At 42.6% G+C, this 22,564-nt stretch overlaps 1 protein-coding gene across 19 annotated transcripts in view; it reads left to right on the top strand.

Moving 5' to 3' along the window:
* The window catches only part of CLASP1 (cytoplasmic linker associated protein 1), a 188,751-nt gene that overhangs the window by 11,658 nt on the left and 154,529 nt on the right, over positions 1-22,564 (top strand). For all 19 annotated transcript variants that reach the window (XM_069780993.1, XM_069780994.1, XM_069780995.1 and 16 more), the window contains exon 2: positions 1,292-1,766. In XM_069780993.1, coding sequence (XP_069637094.1) covers positions 1,572-1,766 — 195 coding nt within the window. In that variant the 5' untranslated portion in view covers positions 1,292-1,571. The remainder of the gene's footprint in view (positions 1-1,291; positions 1,767-22,564) is intronic.

Consider the following 22,564-nt stretch of genomic DNA (forward strand, 5'->3'; position numbering starts at 1 on the left):
CTTCGTTTCCAGGCTAGGGTTCTTGTGTGCATCTCATCTGCTGTCAGATCCACTTTGTTTTATTAAGACTTTTGTGAAGGCCTTATTTGCTCAAACAGAAGGTATTTAGATTTGCTGCCCCAGTGCTTCCAATTAGTGAACTAGTGCCTCCAGCTTCCTTCCAGTTGTTTATTGAACCAGGTGTCTGCTCCACAGCCTCTTCCCTTGCTCTGAGCTTGACCTGCTTTCTTCATGCTGGCGGAAAAAGTAGGGCAGATTTCTAGCTTTGGGTATTATTAGACAGGAAACAAAAAGACACTGGATTTTTATCATCCCCTCCTAAAAGAGCTAACCTGTGATGAGAGAGTGCTTCAGGAAGCAGTATGGTGATGCTGGGAGCCCTGGTCTGTGCAAGGGTGGAGGACAGGCCTGGGGTCTGTTCCCTGGCTGCCTGGAGGGATTTGTTTGGCTGCAGATGGAAGGGCAAAACCAAAAAAACTAACAAACAAAAAAAAGCTGTAGCTGGGTCCCTAATGGAGTCCTTGGACAGGAGAGTTTCTAGGGTTGAGGAACATAACCAAACCCCAGATATGTAGCCATTTTTTTCCTCTTAAGCCAAAAGCTTATTTCGGAGATGATGCTGTGCGTCTCAGTGGCAGGAAAGCTTGGCCTGGCCTTTCTTGTGTATGGCCTTGGTTCTCGGGACACCACAGGCACTGTTGGTTGAACTGCATTTAGGCTGTGTGAGTGCTCTTTCCTGGATGTGTGTAGTTGGGATGTAACAGAATTCAGCCTGGAAACAGCTTGAGCACGTAGTTTTTGAAAACTGCTCATTTTACATTCCTGGAGCCCAGTGTTACTGCTGTATCTGGCTGGCCAGCTGATGGCATTGATTGCTGAAGGCTAACAGTCAAAACAGGATCCAGACCTCTTCCTGCTTTCGCTTCTTAAAGCAGATGCGTTTTCCTGGTGACCTGTTAAGGATTTTGTCCCCACCTTTGTGGGTGAATGGTGATGGTGCTAGTTGCAATGATATTGATTACTAATCAGCTGTTACTTAAGCCCCAGATTTGTTGTCTGTCCCTAAAACTTCTAGGGAGCTGATGGGTAACTGCTGTTCTAAAGAATAACCAAAGGTTTTTGTCCTGACCTACCTTGTCTGATTCCTTAAAATAGAACAATGCTGCTCTTATCCAGCTTATCACAGCTTCGCAGCTGTATATGAATAACCTATTTTGTGACATGCTTTCGATCTTTTTTTTGTTCCAGTCTTAATTTAACCTATAATACTGTTCTTTTTCATTTCTTTCAGAATGGACTGCTGAATTGGGAATTATTGCAGACTCAACAGTACAGCACTGCTCGTTGCTTCATCTATTACTAGTTATTTAAATTGGACTTTTAATATCCTGCCAGCTGCTGTTCGCACACACATGGTGCATTGTTGTCATTCTCAGAATTGCATCTTTGAAACCCAGACCCTCAGTAACCTTCATCTAACAAAGAGGCAACCTCCTGCGTACGTTTATAGAGGGATTTTTCGGACCTACTGCCCTCTAGCTTTCTTGCTGGTGCTGTATTTCTAAGACACTATGGAGCCCACTATGGAGTACTGCTTAGCGCAAGTGCTGCAGAAGGATGTTGGAAAGAGACTTCAGGTTGGCCAGGAATTGATAGATTACTTCTCAGATAAACAGAAGTCAGCTGATCTTGAACATGATCAGACTATGCTGGATAAAATGGTTGATGGACTGGCCACTTCATGGGTAAATTCCAGCAATTATAAGGTAAGATTTGTCAGATGGAATATGATTACAGTCAGAAGTTTCAATGTCAAGTGCTACTTGATCTAAGTGAAAGCTGTGTAGTAGACTTTCTAATATACTGTTCTGTAAGCTGATAATTATGCTGAATCAACCATTCTTGTCCCACTTCTTGGTAGTTGATAACCAATACGATATTGAGGACTCGAGGCAGTAAGAATTCAGTAGATGGAGTTTTAATAAATGGATTTACATTTGGCATGCATACTTTGTGATATCCTAGTTTCTTTGTGTACCTGTGTGCTGGTGGCATGCTTTGATCATCCCAGTAGTTAGCAATGTTGATGGTTTCCTGCCATATGAAAAAAGTTTATAAAATTGCAAACAGCATATGTAAACAGCAGTAGTTTTCACTGTCATTAAATCTTGCTAGACTTTTTTTGCTTATTTTGTGGGCAACTGAACTAAATTGATCTATTGCACTTAGCTCAGGAAATGGTATTGTGCATGTGTATGTATGTTCTGTTGAATTTGACAGTGTTGCAGTGCGTTCGTAGGACATGGAACTCCACTGCCTTGTTATCCCTGTCATGTTGCTTCATCTCCCTACAGGTCTTAGTGAGGAAGTCCTACTGCTCCCATGTAATGTGGGAGTGGGGAAGGGTTCTCAGCTGTAGCTTGGAAAACTCCTGTCCTGCTCTCTTCAGAGGCACTCTGAGTTTAATAGGGTTCTTGGGCTGTTGTGTGGGATGTAGTAGGAGACTCTGTTCCTTTCTGACAAGTCCAGAAAAATCTGAGAGTTAGAAGTTCCTACAGAGCTGAGCCTGAAGATACTTAACTGAGAGTTGTACTGGAGTTCTTTGTTGTAGAAGTGAAAGACAGACTAGCCATATAGGTTGCAAGTGCTCTGGAGCTCAACATCCTCAGATTAATTTAAACTATTTTTAACAGAAATTTTGACTGAAGTGGTTGTGAGATTGCAGTGTCTTGGTCAATGTGTTCTGCACAGCTGCATTTTTTCCTCTTCATTTTTGTCAACAAGCAGCTGTGGTAGAAGCTGTTTGGCATGTAGGAACAAAACAAAACAAATCAACAAACCACCAAATCCAGTACAGTCTCAATAGAGGATCCATTCTGGCAGAGCACATGAGGAAATCTTAGTTTGCTGTCATGAACGAGCAGCGTACATACAATTTTCCGAGAGCATTGCGTATTCTTATTCCCACTTTTCTTGTTAACTGGCTTTCTCTTACAGACTTTCACGTTTCTTGGTGGAAAGGTAACCCAAGCACAGTAAACTTGAAATTGTTACAAAATGTGCTGTTTGCATGGATTTTTTGAAGTGATGTGGATCACAGAGCTATACAGTACTTTGCAATTCCAGCATCACACTTAGTGTGCAGAACTTCTTTTAGGATAACTTGTTCTCTCTCTCCTCTATTGCCCTTTCTAGTCTTTTGTCTGTTGAACTACACACTTACAGTGTTCACTGTGGTATTCATTCTCCAGTAACAAACTGGTGACACTTCTGTACTGCAGTGACTCTGTTCCAGAACTCATGCTGCTGAGCTGGCTGTTCATTAATGTGCGTGTTCTATAGATAGCATTTGCTGTGTTTAATAAGTTCTAGTAAGCATAACAGAGACATGTCTCGGATGTCTGGAGGGTGTTTTCTCAGTGAATGAGTATAATAGAAGATGTGAAACCTCTGAGTGGGGCAAGCCGACTACCTGGAGGTTAGCGATGTAGTGAGGTCTGCTTCAGTATCCCACCAAGGCTTAGTGTATCATCATATGCCAATATCTTCCTTTTGTTTTAGTGCCTGCATCTGTGTTACTGTCACCTTTCTTCTTGACTGCTTGTGGCGTGGGGGTTCGGAAGCTCAGCTCTGTCTGGTGTGAGAACAGGGTAGCTGGTGTCATCTGATCCAGTTCATGGATTAGTGTAACAACCTTGAGAGTGAAAGGCCAAGCATCACTGGCCTAGAATAGCCATCTGGAGAGCTAAACTGCAGTTGTTTGGTCGTGGTTGAAAAAGCCATTATATTTGCAGTCTGTTTCTCTGCTCACCTCCCTTCATTTGAAAAAGTATCGGCTTAAAACAAAGATTGAGATCATTTGCATGATCTGAAATTTCCTAACACTTAGGTGATAAAGTGTATGCTCTCAGAATTAGACTAGGTTTGGATAACAGACCCATTATCTTGGGACAGCATCCAGTTGATTCATGGCTCCTGCATGTCTAGGACTCTTCTAACTAAACGCTTGTGCTTGTATGTTATCACTGAGGAAACATCAGTGAGCCAAAGAGAAGTGACATCTCTGAGGCAATCCAGTTCAGTTTGGATTAAAAGGAGCCTCAACTGATGATGAAATTACTATGCCTTTACAGGGTGGGCTCAAGCTGTCTCTCCCTCATTGGCATACAAGTCTGAGCTATGTAAGTCATGGCCATCATTGACACTTTTAGGCTTTGGTGGTTCTTTTGTACATCATTTCTATTTTAACCTGACACTATTTTGTGAAGTCCTTGACCTCAGCACCGGCACTGGAGACAATGCAATCTTCTCTTTCAAGTGATGCAGCAAAAAAGCAATGATGGAGGCGAAAGAGATGCTTCTTTCCTTGGTGCTGTCAAAGTTGTAAAAGTATCATACGTGAAACCGAGTGAGACCTAACACACTTCTGATAGCACTCAGCACTCTGAAACTCTTCTAACAAATGGCATTGTGACCTGGTTACTGATTCCTACTTTGTTAACAGGCAGCTGCCTTGGGTGCGGAAGGCACTTGGATAGTTCAGGATGCTTTTCAAGTCAAGGAAACATGATGATTGTTATATGAAGCAAGGAACCGAGGTCCAGTGCAAGGCCATTTGCATGTCTGTGCTTGCCAGGAGTGCGCCTGAACTGCACCCAACAGGCATTGCCTGGCCTGCGTTTTCCCAGAAGTACTTATAGGTAGGTGAAAGACAGAAGAATGGTGCAGAGTGAAAAGATGAATTGTCTTTGAGAGCTCTCGGTCTTCTCTGGAACTCAGTTACTTAGAGCAGATGGCCCATGTTTGTGTGGGCACTAGGAGTTGTGGGGTATACTGTTGAGGTTGGGCTGGGGAAGGTATTCCAGGATGCTGAAGACCAAAGAGGAGCCCTGCCTCTGTTTTGTTTATTCACGTGCTTTGTTTGCTTTCTGTGCTGTTTTAAGGGTGGTGGTTCTGCCTGAGTCCATTTCTTCCCCTGCTAAACAAAAAAGAGTTATTTTGCAGAGCTTTGAGTCCCTGAACAATAACTAAGACCTGCGCTGAGCTGTCTTGAGACATGAAGCAGAACGGTGCAGCAGTGTCAGGGGCTTCAGCATGTCCTCTCAGCTTCACAATCCTATAGCAAGGGGAGATAGCTGAAATCATCAGTAATTCCTTGGTGAACAATCTCACTTTGAGCTGCTTGTGGCACTATTTAGTAATGCTGTTGTTAAGTATGCAGGATCTCCTGACTCATCTGTGGCTGATGTGCCTTTCTCAGTACCCAGGCTATGATGTGCCATTGATGTTTCATTTTGAGGTGTAGCATAAAGGAATGTGCCCAGGATCTTAAAGTAGTTTTCTACTAGCTTGATATTCCTAAAGGTGAACTGAGGGTGATGGGCAGTGACCTTCTCTTGCCTGCTTCACAACAGGTGAGTATTGTACTGTCACCCCATCTAGTAATGGGGCTGAGGTCTCTTGCACCTTTCTCTTCCCTGTGATGTATGGCCTGTGCTGTTGGAGTTGAGGTTTACACAGGAAGTAGCCCTTGGTACTGCTGGTTTGTTTTTTGACTAGCAACACCGGAGAGTGAACTTAGCTTAGAGATTTGGTGGTGACAGAGCCATCAGGCAGGTCAAGGTCCATCAAATTGATGAGAGGTTCTATTCAATGTTTTCTCATGTTGCAGAGTGGTAGGAAAGGCCAGTTTGAAGTGAAACTGGGTGGGGGTTTGCAGTAAGGAACTGGATGAAACTTTTTGGTTTTTTTCCCCGCACTTTAGCAAGTAGTGATTTTTTTTGGTGCTGCACTACTCTCGCTGCACAGGCTATGCTTGCCAAGGAGAGTATCTCACCCTCGCATGGGACGATCCCTTTGCCCCAGTGCAGCTTGATCTGTGTGAGGCTCTGTGCCCAGCAGCTTGCAGGACTGGGCTTTGCCTATGAAAGGGGAGTTAGGAACTGACATGGTTAACAGCCACGGCGTGGCTGAGGACAATTCCACTTGCAAAGGCCTCCTGGCTGAATGCTGTGCTGGTAGACCCAGTCTGTCAGGGCGAGAGCTGTGCAGGGCTGTGTCCTGAGCTTCGTTTGTGTTCAGGTGTGCAGGATTTCAGATTTGATTTGTTTTAGCTCCTAGTTGATTTTGTTACTTACAGAGACATCTTTAAAATAAAATGTATGGTGAGATGTTCCAGAGAAATTTTACATGGTGAAATATCGCAGGGAAATTTTATTTCCCCTGACAAAACTCCTGATAGTGTTAGAGAAAGCAGCCTTCCCTTCTGATCTCTTTCTGAATATCAAGCATTACAAGAGCATACTTCACTGAGCTGAGGAGAAATAAAACTTACATACATGAATTATCTGGCTTGCTTAAACTGTGTATTGAACAATTTTTTTTGGCTCTGCTAATTGAGGGGTAGAACAGATGGTGCAGGCTTAGTTTAAAGTGGCATCCATTAGAGTTACTTAAGCTGATGAATGGTTGTTCACTATAAGCATACATTTGTTCTCTATACCGTGTTTATTTTGGTTGAAATTCTGTGGAAGAGATCCTGATTTAAGAAATAATTATCATGCATGGTTATGGGTTGATATGATAATTTGGTAAGTGTGTTTTGTTGAGTATTTAATGTACAGGGGAAAAAAAGACTTCACCATCTGGGGAAGAAAGAGAGACTTGTAAAGGGTTTCCAAGCAGCTGCTGTTAGCTGGTGACTTTTGGGATGCTGGCAGTGTGTGAGGATCAGTAATACACACGTTCATTTAGCAGTTTCATCCCTGAAAAACTCTTTACCATGAAGCTGTAATTGCTAATAAAAATGAATTAAATTAGTTTTGATGCCCAAAAGATATGAGAGATGGACTATGGAGGAAGAGTGATCTTGAGATCTGGACTTATGAGTAGAGCCTATTCCTTGCCTATTCTTATGCCCACACTGCAAAAGGTATTTTGGCAAAAACAGCTTCTGATGACTCCTCTCGTGGGAAGAAAAGCTATCTTAGGAAGGGCTAAAGACTCATTGGGCTTGAACTGCATTTGCAGAGTGTGCCCAGTCCTTGATTTTTAGGCTCCTGTGCTGGCATGCTCCCAATAGGTGGGTTTTCCTGCCTTGAACTTACAGAAGAGCAGTGTTTTGGCTCTGGGATACCCAGTTTCCTGTAGGCATTGATGTTAATTCCCAGTCCAGCTGATCAATTTTTTTTTCTCTGGCTGTATAGTTGGGCCTGCCTTTCCAACACTTACTGCTCTGTGTGGTAGTTTGATCGGATTATGGTGCAGCTCTTGCCTATTTGCTATCAGCAGTATGGGGAGTGCCATAGAGGGTGCAGTGCAGAATAGGAGATTTGTATCAGCTGGGCTAGATAAAATTTAATACTAGTTTCAATCCTTCATATTCAGGACAGGGAAAAAAAAAAACCCCCAAAACCAAAAAACCTGCTGTAGCAAGTCAGCATTTAGAGTTTTCCTGTGGCTTTTTCTTAACACTTAAAAGGTAATAATGACTAGTTGTAGCAGGAAGGATTTTCCTTTTACAGCTGGTGTGGGAAGAACTGTAGTGGAGTAGTAATACTTTCTGGTACTTTTATATACAATGGATGCAGTGGATGTGCTACTGTTTACATAAAACAACCAAAAAGTTTGTCAGCCTGAGTGTACCAGACAACAGTATCTTTCAGTTGTTTACCAAGGTTATTACAAAATCAAATAGTGAGACCCTACAGGATGCCAAGGGAGTGTGAAGACCGGAGGCCCAATGTTGAAATAAATAAGGCAGAAGTTTGTTTCCATAGTGGCACACACAAGGTCTGTCTGACTTGGTATTCTGTATCTTGGTCGCTGGTAGTGGGTGGTGAGAGATGAGTAGAAAAATGGGATACAAAGTAAATGTCTCCCTTTCATATCCTTCTGGCTTGTAGAGATTTGAGCCCCTGATTTTGCTTTCTGACCAAATTTATATTATGTTCCCATAGGATTTTAGTGCTGGGACTGGCTCAGGGCAAGAGTATTGTTTATGGCTTTTTTTTTAAGAGCCATTTTCTCTTGGGTGCTTGGTAGTGTGGCTAGTGAGGCCAAGCAGGCTCTCTTCTGGGACTGAAAATCTGGTCAACAAGTGACTGAACTATTGTGGTTACTAAATTGAAAGGATAAAGCAATTCCTTTAATGCTGGTATAGTGTTTCAGTTGCAGCACTTCAGTGCTTGTCACTAGGGTTTATGCGGAGGTCTAACACAATTTGCTAGCTCTTGGGAAACCTTGGGTGTATTGCTTGACTGCAGGCTGAGGGTCATAGCTGATGCATTGGTGGCAAAGGAAGATTATTGGGGATTTATTTCTGTGGGGATAAGGGCATACTAATGCTATTGTACAGCGCCTTGTTGGGCCCTTCTGTGGCATGTGTTGTACAGTGCTAGTTGCCTGTCTGCAGGAAGGAATTCAAGCTGGAACAGGTGCAGGGAAGGGCTAGTGTGGTGTTTAGGGGATTGGAGAGCCTGCCTAACCAGAGGAGACTGAAAGTTTAGCTTGTTTAGTTTACAGTATGAAGGCTGCAAGGGAATAAGACTACTGTCTATAAATACATCAGAGGGGTGAACATCAGGGAGGGGAAAGAACTATTAGATCTAAAGGGCAAGGTTAGCACAAGAACGAACGGGTATAAACTGGCTGTGAGTTAATTTAGTCTGGATGTGAGACGGAAGTTGCCTGCAGCAAGAACATTGGAAAACTCTTGGAGAGGAATAGATAAGGACAAGACATCTACTTGGTTTTAAGATAGATCTTGTGGTGATTTTGAATAGTTTATATACAATACAGAATAACAGGATTATGCACAATGATAGGGAAAGTTCATTTCAGTCCTTTGTCTGTATGGTAGAACAGGTATGATACTGTGCCTAAAACTGCTCTAACACTGTGAATAAACACAAATATTTTAAAAAGTGTACTGGTTTTGGTTCTCAGAAGTCCCAAAGTGACTTACAGAGACTGCTCATGCTGTGCCTGAGGATCATGTGCCTGTTACCTCTGGATTAAAATTAGCAGTTGCTCATATGCGTGTGTGATCCAGCTCCCCTGGTGTTTAGTAGGTAGTGGGGTAAGTAGGGGAGAATCCTCGTTTTTCCTGACATGGTGACTCCTGCCTGAGGATCATTGCCTGAACTGGAAGTTAGGTGCAGTGGTGGGTTTACAGGCATCTTGATTTTTTTTTTTTTTTTTTTGCAAGTCTCTAAATGGCTCAGTGGAGTTCTGTTGTCATCTTCACACTGGAAGAAATATTCCTCAGCTCCCAGGGTCCCCTCACCAACACCAGCCTGTTAGCTTCTCAGCTAAAAGTATGCACACTCTTCCATGTCATCTTTGTGGAATATTCCTTGAAGTTGTCTTGAAAGCCATTCTTGTTCTCACCCTTTGAACTTCAGCATGAAAAATCACCTCCTGGCAGTCCCACTGGCAGTGGGGTCTAGTTGCCTCTGACTTTCTCTTTTTAATTAAGTCATTTTGTAAGCAGAGAAGTTTTATGAAGTTTAATTTCCTTTGGCTTTTTCTGTGTAGATTTGCTGGTGTCTAATGCTGTGGTTTTCTTCATGCTGAAGTCTCTTTCAATGGAACTTCTTTTGCTTGGTTACTCTTATTTGTAAGAGCATAGTATCTTTGGGAGCTCTATTTTCTCTACCATGTTAGGTTGAAGTTTGTTAAAATTGGTTAAAGAATTCAGAAGTTGTGGGGAGAGGGAAGAATACATGAATGATAGACAAACAATTTAAGGATCTCTTCCTTAAAAATAAGACTGAACAATACCTGATATATGGTAATAAAAATACATATATCTTTTTTACCCTTCCAGTGTGTTCTTAACATTAAGTACCTCTGTGTTAGTTTTTGGAGGACCAGCCCACTAGACTAGGCAGTCTGGTGCAGGGATACTTTGTTTCAGATATGATATTCCAGCTTTGGCAGCCCTCCTTTTGCATGAATTCCATTTTGAGACTGAAAGGTAAGATTTCCTGTATGGTGGTAGAATCAGCTCATAGGATCACAGGGTAATTCAGGTTGCAAGGGCCGTTCGGCTCATCTAGTTTTATCCACCATATCATTGTTCACAGTCAAAGCCTTAAAACTTGTTTCTTATTTGTTTTCTAACAAAATTTGTTAGCACAGAAGTAGTAAGTGTCTCAGTGTCAGAAGTGCCTGTGTGAATCAACTCCCATATAAATGCTTTTGGGATACCAGTGATGGCAGTGTAGCAGTTTGGGTTTGTCTTAAGTATGTGAGCTGACTCTAAGATGAGCCACCCAGGGTACCAGTGACAATCTAGTTGAGGCTCAGTGCTGTCAGATTTTTCCTGCTGCTTGGCTAGCTCAGAGCTCCAGGTTTCTGATGGCTGGACTGTGCTATGTGTGAGTTTGTGTAAAGCTACCTCATGTATTTGTATCCCATGTGTCGTCTGCTCTGTGGTCATATCATTATAAATGCAGGAAAGGTGTCGAACATGGTGGAGACGTGTAGTCTGATTTTCTGCAAGTGAATGTTACCTCCCACAACTTGTTGATTACTTTCTTCCTAGATCAGATCTCTTTTTTTTTGTAACTAGACAAAACCTGCTATGTTTCTCACTTGTTATTGTTTTTGTGCCAAATATGAAACTTTAAAACAAAGCAACATTTGAGTATTCAAGAATCAGAGCAAAGAGTCCCAGTTATCAGAGCGTGGAAAGCAAGATAATTTTTTGTAGTGTGGCTGGGAGTTTAGCCAGAGGAAAGAATGTGTAGGTTTGGGCCCTGCATTAAGTGTGAGAGAGAAAATTTTCATGCCTAGTAATGCTTTTTCATCTCCAAAAGTAGCTTTCTGGAGAGAGGTTTGTGGAAACAATGAAAAAATTCAGTAGTAGAGTCTCATCGTGCCATACCCTTCTTGTGGCTGGCTCTGCTCACACAGGCAGGACGTGTGCACAAATGTGAGGGCTGGCAGGATCTCTTTTGGGACATGGAAGCATTGCAAGGTTAACTGTGGTGTTACCACCTTGCCAGGGTAAGAGTGTTCATGCCAGTCAGCTCGTGGTTGAGAACCTGGTAATAGCAAATGGAAAACCAAAAGTTGCTTCTACTCGGTGTATTTTCAAATTATACTGTTTAAGTAATAGCTGCATTTACTGCGAATTGTATGTTAGAAATTGGGTCTTTCTGCTAATTGTCTTAGTTCTAATGGACACACAAAGAACTATATTCTGTTAAAATACAGTATTCTTGCCTTGTATTGGCATGACTCTCCATCTGACTAATATCAAGTGACATAGTCATGTTGGGTCTAATTGGAAATCTTACTGCAAATGGAGGCATCGCTGCTTGTGCAGTGACGTGGAACAAATGTCTGCTTTTAACAGCTCAGGACTTCATGTCTCGCTGTTGGGAGCTTGGATAAACGGGTTGCTACTTGCTCAGCACTGTTTAAAAGGCTTTTATTGATGTATGCCCATCACCAAAGTTGTTTGATGGAGCCAGACATGTTAAGAACCCAATTTCTATAGTAGCTTTATAAATATAGACAACTCTAGCTTTCACACTGGAATAAAAAAAGTGTACCTGAGTTTTGGAGGGAATCCTGCTGAGAGCTGATGGAGTCGGTCCTGTTGCACCATGTTACTTAAACCAATACTCCTCAATAGACAATGTATCTGTGCATGTTCTTACCTGTTCAGTGCTGTGGACAGAATGATTCTTGGGCAGATGCTGGGGTACACTCCTAGTTTTTTAAATTAAGACCCTGGAAAAGATAGTTGTGTACCTTGTTTAACTGGGAGGTGTTCAGAGGGATAGAATGCTGCAGTGTTCTATCCTGAGGAATGAAGGGTGCCATTGATGTGCTGCTGTTACGTGCATGGCTGAACTGCTTGATCTCCAAAAGGAATTTCTCTTGCAAAGATTGGATGTTGTATGGAAAGCTGAAACTGCACACACATTTTAGGACGTACCTGCTCTTACAGATTGGAATATTTGTTCTTCTTTTGTCTGTCTGGCTAAAGCTTTTCTTCCAGGCTTTTCTTCCAAGCCTGGGTGGCTTTCCTGGTAGTCTACTGTCCACCTCTTCTACCTTCTGTCCCTTTAGGTCTTTGGAAAGTTACCTGTATAATGTCGCTGGACTGTGAAGAAGTTATGTGAATAAGTCTACTTGTGAAAGACTCCACCAGCTCCAGTCCCTGTTGAGATCTGAGCTTTCTTGTTGCCTTTAAAAAGCTCTGCTTCTTTCTTTGTGTTGCTCAGGTCCTATTCTCTCTATGCAACTTCATCTGTTTCTTCTGGAATTTCCTGTTCTAGTAAGCTACTTTACAATTAATGAGAAGCTTTTCCCAGGCAGGAGAGCATGTGTGGAGAAAAGTGCAGTGGTTCTTGTTTTAAAACTTGCACCTAGAAGTGGTGTGATGGGAACTGGCGCTACAGATGAGTGGGAAGGCAGGAGCTGACATCTCGGGCCAAATGACAGTGCTTTGAAGGTGGAGAGATGAGAACTTCAATGCGCAGAACTGCTAGAGAGGGATGGGGGTGTGAAAAGAAGGATCATCCTAGCCAAGGTACCAGGGTAAGACAATTTCCTCTACAGCAATAGTGATGTAAATGGGGCAGAGCTGGAATGTTTCGGAAAGCTGGAAGGGAAAGGATATGTAATAGCAGAAAGGTGAGCTAATGAGAACCACATGAGAACTTCTAGGTGTTTAGGACAAACGGGAAAGGCTGGATTTTAGGTCTGCATGAAATACTGCAAGGTTAGAGAGTTAATAAGCTTGAAAAGTATCCTTCAAGTTCCTAGGTGGGGAGAGGTCTTAACTGAGTGTTAGGTACTAACATGGTCTTTTCTCAGCTGTTTACCCTTCATTGTGCTGTCACTGAGGTATCTGGGGTAATGGTAAATAATGGCTATCTTACAGGCATCTTTCAAAGAGTTTTCTGGTGGCTGTTTTCAGGAGGAAGTAGTGCATGGGAATTGTAGAAGAGTGCTGTAGCTGGACAAACACTTAAGAACAAGAGTTGGTTACTTTTCTAGGTGGTAGCTCTGTTACAAAACTAAGTCATGCAAAAGGTGGTGTGAGGGTCGCTTACTGACTTTTTTGTCTATGGAAAGCGGGTTTCTCATGATGTAGTAGTGAAGTCACCTAGGTCAGGTGGGTCTCGTGGGTTCCCCAGTCCTTTCAGCTAACATAAAGGAGGGAAATGAGATGAAGGGAAAGTTGATTTAGAGAGAACCAGGTTGAATTGCTGGAATATGTGCTAGATACTCTGTGTGGGTACTCCAGACTTCTATGTATTATATGTTTTTTGTTTTTAACTAGAATCCAAATTTATCACAATTGTTTTGCAGGAGCGTGTTTTACGATGTGCCCAAGATCGTTGGTCCAACATCAATATTATTCTGTTGGACTAGCCATGAAGGGGTGGCTGGGATGGTCCTGTGGTCCTGCTGCTCTCATGCTCCTAGCCAAAGGGGCTCATTTGGTGCAGCTGCAGCCCTCAGACACTGATGAGCTTTGGATGTATGAGACATTTACTGAGAAAGTGTGGGGAGCTGTATAAGTGGCCATGTCTCAACTAGTTGTTGTGCAGACAGGCCAATGCTGGCAGTTCAGAAGGCCTGAATAAAGCCTTCTGGGGAATCTGAGCAGGAGTGCATGAGCCAGGAGCTTGGAGGAGAAGGGAGCTGCTGATGTGAGGAATGGGGCTGTGGGGAAGGATGAGGGTGAGATAGACTCTGCTTTTGCTGTGGGAGATATCCAGTGGTGACTGTCATGTGACAATCTGAGAGGAACAGAGCAGGAGGACAGGTTCTGGTGTGCCTTTTTAAATTGGGGTGAAGTAAGCACAGGCAAAGAGAAGAGGTTGAGGCCAGAACTTTGAGATGGTGTTTATCAGGCTGGGAGGTTAGCCAGGAAAAACTTCTGGGAGGTCATGGTGATGACTTGAGCCTGTTTATCTTTCTTTTGTTTATTTCATGGCTATCAGCAGTTGTAGGTGACTGGCATTTTCAAGCTGAGAGGATGGAAAGGAAATGTGTTATTGGGGCTTGCTTTCTGGGGATCAGAAAGACACTTGTGATAAGCAAAAGCAGCAGTTCTCATAAGTGAATATAGGGCAGAAAAAGGCTCTGTGCAGCCAAACTTGGCTGAGCAGCAACTAAAACAAAAATGCTTTAAAAGCTGCCTTTTTTAATCAGGAAAGGTGTGGTAGGGTTGGGACAATGGGAAATCTGGTGCTTAATTAACAGCCAGATCCTGCTGCCATTAAAGTCAGACAAACTCAAATTGACCCCACCTGCTGCAGTGTGCTGCTTAAAGCATGCCCATGTGCAGGCTCTTGGGAAATGGGACTTAATTTTGGATGAACATCACAGCTAATGTGGGAAAGATCTGTCTTGTTTAGTTTTAACTCTTGAAATGCTTTTAATAACATCTGTGCCTGTTACTTGTGTACATGTTAATAAGGATTAATTTACATTTGAATTTTGTTTCTTATAGACATTTTTCTCTGGGGGACTTTCCTTTGAGGCTAACCTTTAATAATAAGTAATCGGGGGGTAACTAATCTTGTATTCTCTCTTGTTACAGAAGTCAGGGTATGTGATTGAAATTTATGATTTTTCCACTCCCCCTATTTGAAGCTTTTGAATCTGTATTTTCTTGTGATAGTTTTAGTGGTTTTAAAATAAAAACACATTGGTAGTCTTTTATAGTCAATTAAATGTGAATTTATATCAGAAATTTTGGCTTCCATGCTGGTTACCGTGGTATTGTGTGAATGTGGCATCTTTGAAAGATGCTGTTTTGTATAAAGCTTTTACAAAATAGAAGGTGGGAAGAAATATTCTTGGGCTATTCGTGTTTTTTGTACTGCCATAGGAATTAATATGAGAACAACTCAAGCCCTCTCTGGTTGTTTGCACTCTGGCTGGAGTGCACCAGTTTCCAGCCTGTGATCTCTGGGCCATGTGGAACTTGTGTTATTGTTTAGGGAGCTATAAAAGAGAACTTGAAGGAAGTGAGGCTTGCCTGTGGGCTTAAACTTGCTCTGTAGAGTTCCACATCCTTAATAGAAAGTATGTAGATCCCTGTACATTTCAGAAACTTGAAAACTATTGTGTGTGAATCTTGGGGTGGGAGGGTCCTTTTTTGGCATATGAGAAAAATGGTTGTGTCTTTCTGCATTTTACTGTGGTGTATGCAGTGTTTGTATCTGTAACAAAAAATAAATTGCTGGTCAGAATCCTTAGTTCTGATCATCTTCCTTTATTTGATTTGAAGATCTTAAATCAGATTAAGCCCTAATGCTGTTCCAGAAGAAATGTTTTATTCATAGAAAATAATTGGTTTCAGTGTAGGAGGAACTGTTTGGGATTTCATCAGCTGTATTACATAGGATATCAGATTAACTGACCTAATGAGCCCCTTCTGACTCTAAATATCTGTTATTGATGCAAATAATGTAGGGTAAAGAGGTCATGGTCTTTGGCTGTGTTCTTTAAAAAAAAAAAGTGTCTTGATGATAGACAGATGATGCTGTTTTCAATCAGTTTTTTCTTCTCTTGTCTTTGCTGTTTCCTTTGCCCTTCCCAGATCAGTGGTGTGAGAAGGATGTTCCCTCTGCTTCCAGACAATGCCTGTTTTGACATCCTGTATTCTGCTCTTGGTTATTTTGGAGGAAATTTGGAATCTCATTTGACTTGAATAGAGTCATTATAGGTATAAATGTCTCTGAGGAGAGCAGCTGACTGACCAGTATTACAAGCTGGATTGTGATTTGCAATTAAGGCTTCAGTCACAAAGGGGTGTCCTTGTGCAGAACATTATTTGCTTGGGTCGATACTGGGTAATCGATCAGTCAGGGGGGTTGTGTCATTGTATTTGAAAGGGTCCCTGTTTTGTAGGAAATAGAAGAGCTGAGAATGAGGTGTTTGGAAGAGCCCATTAGCAGATACTTGGCTGTCCCAGGACCTGGAGTAGGGTCCAAATTCTTGCAAGAACTTGAGGTGCATCCTGTTCCTTTGAATTGAGGTTGAGGCTTGGCAGGGAGGGAGGTAGGGATTGAACCCAGATAAGGCTGAGAGGGGTCCTTTGCCCCAAGATCATAATCTTTCTCGCTGACAGATTCGGTGTTTGTGGATGACATTTAAGCTGCATATGGATATTGTTTTCATCTTTATGCCTGTTTTGAATCTCTGCTGTTCAGTGCTCATTTTGGAAACAGTTGCATACCTGTGAGATGGATCTTATTTTTTCCTTTTATCTGGCATCAAAAGATTAAAAGGAAACTTGAAAAGAAGCATATGCTCTTCATTTGACTTGCACAGCTAATTTTCTCCTTAATGCAGTGAGCTCCAACTTTCTGCTGAAAGCAAGTTTGTGCACATGCACCAGGAGTCTGCAAGGGGAGTGTCAGGGGAAGATAAATGTTCTGTTCCAGTGGAGCTGTAGATCTCCTATTTTTTTATGCTCTTCTGTTAGTAATGAGCAATAAGTGATCTGTCTGCACTATGGACAGTTGAGCTTTACATGTTAGTCTTTATGTGGTTTCCTAGGCCTGGTTGACCTTGGACTGTGGTAATGTCCCTTGCCTTGAGTAGTGTCTTCTTTCAGTAGGGGCTGTATTTGTCTAGAATATTTGGGTTGGAGTGTTTAATGTACTCCAATACAGATAATGCTATTTGCCTGATGTCTAGAACTAATCTGTATATAAAACTTATTGCAAGTCCTTGTTAGGAGGAACCCCCTGCTTCCTGATCTTGCAAGATATGATCTAGAAATATTTAATGCATGTTTTTCCCTACATATACTGAAATCGTTGGTTTGGAGATTCACTGCTCTTCTGATTGGCATAGTTAATGATACACATATCCTGAAAGTCTTTGATACTAGATCAAAAGTAAATAATATGATTTTGGAAGGATGAGATGTGCTTTTCATCCAAAAGGATCTGGAATTACTTTTCAGTAATGGCTAAACAAAATGGCTAAACCCATCACTGAAGCATGCTGCTTTTACCTGCTTGAACAATAAACTTGGCACAAATATGTTGCTTTCTGTCAAGGGAATTGGATTGCTTTAAATATTGATGCTATGTTCTTTAGTCACCAGCCATTAAGGCAGAGGTTGTATTTAGTTCCTAGTTCACAGATAAAGTAGCAAAGTGATCCTACAGGGGAAATTTGGCAACGGGCTAGTGGATTTTGGTACTCTTTGGCCTCTGAACTAGTTGCTGGACTGCCAATGAAGTGTGGAGCAGGTGTGGAAGCTCAGCTCGCAGCATATTGAACAGAGCTTCCAAAAGTGGAATGGGAGAATGGCTTTCTTCCCTGACAGCTCTTACCTTGTGGGTGTGCTGAGGGTAGGCCCTGCTGAGCCCTACTGAGCTGCGTCCCTGTTTCAGTCGTGCTGGTCCTGATGACCATGTGTTCCTAGCCCATGGAAGCTAGGTTCCTGCCTGCTGTCCTTCTTCCCTTTACAAGCAGGAGCTTGTTCTGATTCTTGCTGGTAGCTGGAACAGTCCTTTGTGCTCAGATACAATGTTCTCCAAACCATGTTAGCAGAAGGTCTCTTCTTTAATTTAAAAATAAAAACCACCAAAAACAAACCCAAAAAACCCAGGGCAAGACAGGAGGTAAGACTATGCCTCTCTCCTGCTTCCTTTGACTTGACTTTATAAGTTTTCTTTCCCACTTGGTAGTTCTGGAGCTATAGAAATCAGACCTTGTGGGACTTGGATGGAAAGCAGTGCCCAGGTACTTGCAGTGTACTCTGCCTCCCTTCTGCCCTCTGAATGGAAAAGGAACTGCCCTGAAGATAAAAGAATATTTGCTGAAACAGTAGTAGAGAGGTTCCTTCTCATTGTATCCTGCTTCATGTGGAGAAGCTCTTCCTTCTTTCTTCTCCCATTTGCCTCACTAGCAGTTGCATTAGGTAGCTTGGCTCCTGGGGCATGTTGCTGTTGCTCTTCCTGCAGTCTTGGCCTACCACAGCTATGGCAGCCTGAAGCTTTCGCTTACCAGGCTGGTTTGGAGCTTCCTTGGCCTGCTGTGATCTGACTGAGCACAAGAGCCTGGTGTGCAGTATTGTCACCTCTGTTTGGAGGGAGAGGTACAGAACCAGTGTTAGGAAAGTGCTTGTACCAGACATAGTGGGAGGGAGCCCTCATCTGTCTGTGTGACTGAAGTAGGCTGGCAGGCAAGGTGACTGTAGTGGAGAGGAAGTCCCCGGTTACTTTTCACGCTATTCATTTTCTGCTTTGTGTTTCTATAACACTGCCAGAAGAATGGAGGCTGCTCCACAAATTCCTGTTGAGAAGGATTCCTCACTGTGTGGAAGAGAGACTGGGTGGGTTGCTTGCTAGCCTTGCCCCTTTAGATATAAGAACATGATCAAACCACCCGCAGTGGGTTTCATGTGTGGCTGAAGATGACAAGGTAGAGACCATCAGTCTGCATTGCTGAACTGTGAGCAGCTGAGTGTGAACTAAGTTTCTGCTGGTGTAAAGGTTTGCTGGGAAAGCAGGTACCCTTGGAGGGATTAGCTCCAGGGGAAAAGGTGTTTTCTCTCTTGCTTGTTTATGCAGTGCTTTAGCTAATGCCACATGCAGATGCTTCTTGTTGCAGGATAATGATGCTTTGTTCCCCCAGGTCTCAAGGAGGATGTTTAAAGAAGGGAGAAGTGTATTGGCAGTATTCAGTTGCTGGGTCTGGTCTGTTCACCCAGTTCCTAAAACCAATATACTGAATTCACTCAGGAGCCATTGGAAGGGTTTAGTTGCTGCTGAGCTGGCAGCCTTAGCAGCAGTTAATTGCAATTATGCCTCCAGTATTTTGGGCTCTTGGGAAATGACTAGAGGGCAGAGCCTTGCCATTTTCTCCTTCCCAAACATATTGCATAGTCTAGGTTTGAAAGAAGAAAACTTCTCTTGCAGGTCCCTGTTAGCCGACTAGTACTGCTCCCAGTCTGTGAAGGAGCTGTGTGGATTTTATTTCATGTGAATAAGAGGAGAATGATAGTGAAGAGTGATTAATACTGGAGAGCCTGCCATTGACTCTTAGCTTGCAGCAAAGCAAACCCTTCTCCCACCTTTGGTTGCTGAGGCTGTAAAACAGAGGTGGTAATGACAAAATCCAGGTTCGCAAACCACAGGTCTGTACCACAACTGAGCTTTTCTGTGTAGGTAGTCAGAATAGCAGTCCAGTGTATTTGCAAGGTGGCTCATGAGATGAAGTTTCAGATACCTTGCAGACACCAGCAGACTTTTGATTGTTTCTGTCCTGTTTGCAGGCAAAAAGGAGATGCAGCCCCTGTCTGTAGGAGGTAGTGCTCTGCTTTAAAAGATGCAAGAGGAGACACAGTTCCAGCAGCAGTGCAGAGTGGCCTGCCTGAAGTTTCATGCCCATTTTGTTCATCTGTGTTCAGGGGAAGGCTCTGGAGAAAATCTGTTGGAGTGTTCAGAGACTGCCTATGACTTTTTAGGAAACCTTAACCACAAGCTAGACTGTATTTTTTCCCTGTGGTTTTGAGATGAATAGGCATTGCAATAATGTGATACGAGTACTACCAGTTAATGTGTGTGACTAGTGTGTGGTAGCTAATGTGTTTTGGTGGTCTCTGCCTTTATGGTTTTCAGGCTATCCATAGAAGAAAAAAATCTCCTGAGATAAGGTTTTAAAATAAAGTTTCTCTTTCCAGGTAACTTGAGATGTTTAATATCCTCACTTGTATGAGGTACAGTGAGTCCATTTGCAAGGCCTGGGAGCACAAGTTGTGAACCTTACCACTTGAGTCACTGGAGATACAAGGCTTGTGCTTCATGGAAGAACTGGGCTGTTACAGACTCAGGTTCAGCTGGCAGTTCTGCCACTGACTGACAGTATACAATGTACAAGTGTATGTCTTTGCTCCTGAGTCTCTTCTGTTCTTTTGGGAAAATATTGTGCTTATTAAATTGAGGATACTGGTTGTGTAAGTCCATTGTAGTGATATGAAACTCGGTGCTGATGTCAAGACCTCTGTAGGTGGGGGAGGATGTCTAACTTAAGATCAGCTTGTTTCTTGTCCCCTCCTGAGCCAGCAACTAAGGATGATGTGTGAATGCTTCCTAGCATAGGCCTCACCTTGGGGTTTCATTCAATGGTGGATCTTTACATAGAGGGAAGACACTTTCTGTATCGTAAGGTTTGGGAAATGGTGCAAATTCCTTTTATGACATGCTTTCATACAATTTAATTTAAACGTGTCCCTAATGAGCTAAAACACTACAAGCCTAAAGTGAATTTTATATTGATTTGAGTGGCCTGGGGACTTTTTTACAGGGTTTAGCTCACTTAGTGTTGCATAAATAAGTTCAATTTAATTGGGAAAGGGCTGGTCTGTGTGTTATTCTGGCTTTAGTAGCAGGTCTTGCTGTGGCAAAGCAGCACAACTGAGTCACACTGAGGTGGAAACCAGGACAGAGCACGCTGAATATGCTAACATTGATTCCCTTTCATGCGGTGTCCAGCATGTGTGGTCTGTGAAGCTGGATGTATGGGTGATTTAGAAAGCTGTTCTGAATAGCCAAAAGTTTATTAAGATCTATTGTTTGCTGTTGAATAATGAATGTTACAAGTATGAGGAGTTTTGTTTGGTCTTGGAGCAGCTCAGCATGATAGAATCCAAATGCTTCCTTGCATCTTGCTTGCAGCAAGGAGGAAGCTCTTTCATGTTCTCTGTGAGAGAGTTCTTCCCTAGTTTGTTCTTCCAAGAAATCTCATGACATGCATGCTTCATACTTCTCAAAGCTGGGCCCAAAGTAAGTTTTGTCAAGGAGAAAATTCTGTTTGTATTTGTGTTTAAGTTGGGGTCACTGTTGTAGAGTTAGTTAAGGATCCTGCAGGGAAGGTATGGGTATGGTTTGGATTTCAGACACGGGAGAGGGGTTCTAAGGTTCACCTTAGTATTTATATACTTCATGGCTGTACATTAATCTTGACTTAAGCCACTCTTGGAAAGTTTTGTTAACCAGGGTGTCAGCCTTACCCTGGGGACTAACTTCTACTTGCCAGTGTAATTTGTCTACAGTGGATTGCTAATAAGAGTGTATTGTCACTTTGCCTTCTGTTGTTCATAAAGGACGTTTATCAACTGGCAACATAACTTATTTTGATGATACTGTATTTCTAACGGCAAGGAGGAAATTTTGAGTCTTTGTAGGTATTGTAATACAAGGGGCTTCAGGAAATAGTCAAATCCAGTTTCTTGTTCACAGAAGACAACCAAATATACCCAAATGTCTTCTGGCAGACGTTTTTCCAACCTATACTTAAAATACATCCTTTGAAGATTTCACAGCCTCCTGAATTAGTCTATTCCAGTGCCCCTTTGCTCTTCATGCTTAATCTCCTTTCTGGGTAATCTAACAGGATTTTTCTTTAGCCTTCTGCTGGAGGATATAGGAAGAGTTGATCACCACCCTTGTTCAAGTCCATGCTACAAAATCTCTTCAATGTAGTTTCCACTACAACTGTTTACCTGTCTGCCAGGTGAGGCTAGTAGATTGTGCTTTGTTCTGCATTGTATTGGTAGAGCTTTGCCTGTGCTAAGGCATCATCTAATTGCTAGATCTGGTGTGATTCTGGGATAAGGGCACACTGCTCTTCATCCCAGAAAGGTGATAAGTAATTGAAGGGTAGAGAAGAACAATTTAACCGGCCTGTAGACAGATCTGCTGAAAGTCAGAGGCCTTGCTTATGCCTCCCTTTGACTGAGGCATCATGTGCCCTTGGAGGTGTAACATCTTTATTATTTAATGAAGATATCCTAAAGGAATCTTCAGCCATTTTACGCTAGCTGCTCTGTTTTCCAGCTCCAGTTCTGTAACAGTGTCATTAACAAAGAGGAGATGGGGGGAGATGTGGGATGGAGCTTTAAAGGCATTGTCGTGGGCAGACATACTTTTTGTAATCTCTAGAAAGGCACAGCATGTGGCAGGGAAAAGAGCACGCTGGCAGATGGGGTGAGTGCAGCTACAGTCATACCAAGGAGACAGTGTTGTGAAGCTTTCATGCTGTGGCAGACAAGTGGGTCACAATGTTGATTTGTCACCCTGGGTAGGAACTTCTGTTGTGATCAAGAATGTGATGATATGGATTAAAGGCATTTCTGGGGAGGACATCAGTAGAAGATAGTAGAATTGATCTGTGCGCAGAGAGAATTTTGCCCTTGGAGACAGAGGGCTCAAGTCAGTCTCCTCTGTGTGAACTTCCTGCATGTACATCCTGGAAAGCAACAGTGGAGAAGAGAAACGGTCTTGGAGGCTTGTTCTCTTGGCTGCAGCAGAAGTGTCCTGGAGAAGTCAGTTGGGCTGTAGTTTCCCTTGGTGGTCATTGTGCTTATGAAGTGTCCTACAGTCATCTGAGATACATGGCAGAAGTGACTGGTGGCGTTAACGGTGCTTTGGTTTGTGACTGTGTCTATTTAGCAGTCATAGTCTTTCCTATCCATTCCTTGGTGGAGCTATCTTTTTGGTATTCCTGGTTAGCTTTGCAGCCTGAGGAAGAGTACACCTTGCATGTGCACTGAGGCTGAACT

This window comes from Haliaeetus albicilla, chromosome 4 (genome assembly GCF_947461875.1).
Source record: "Haliaeetus albicilla chromosome 4, bHalAlb1.1, whole genome shotgun sequence".
Classification (NCBI taxonomy): Eukaryota; Metazoa; Chordata; class Aves; order Accipitriformes; family Accipitridae; genus Haliaeetus; species Haliaeetus albicilla.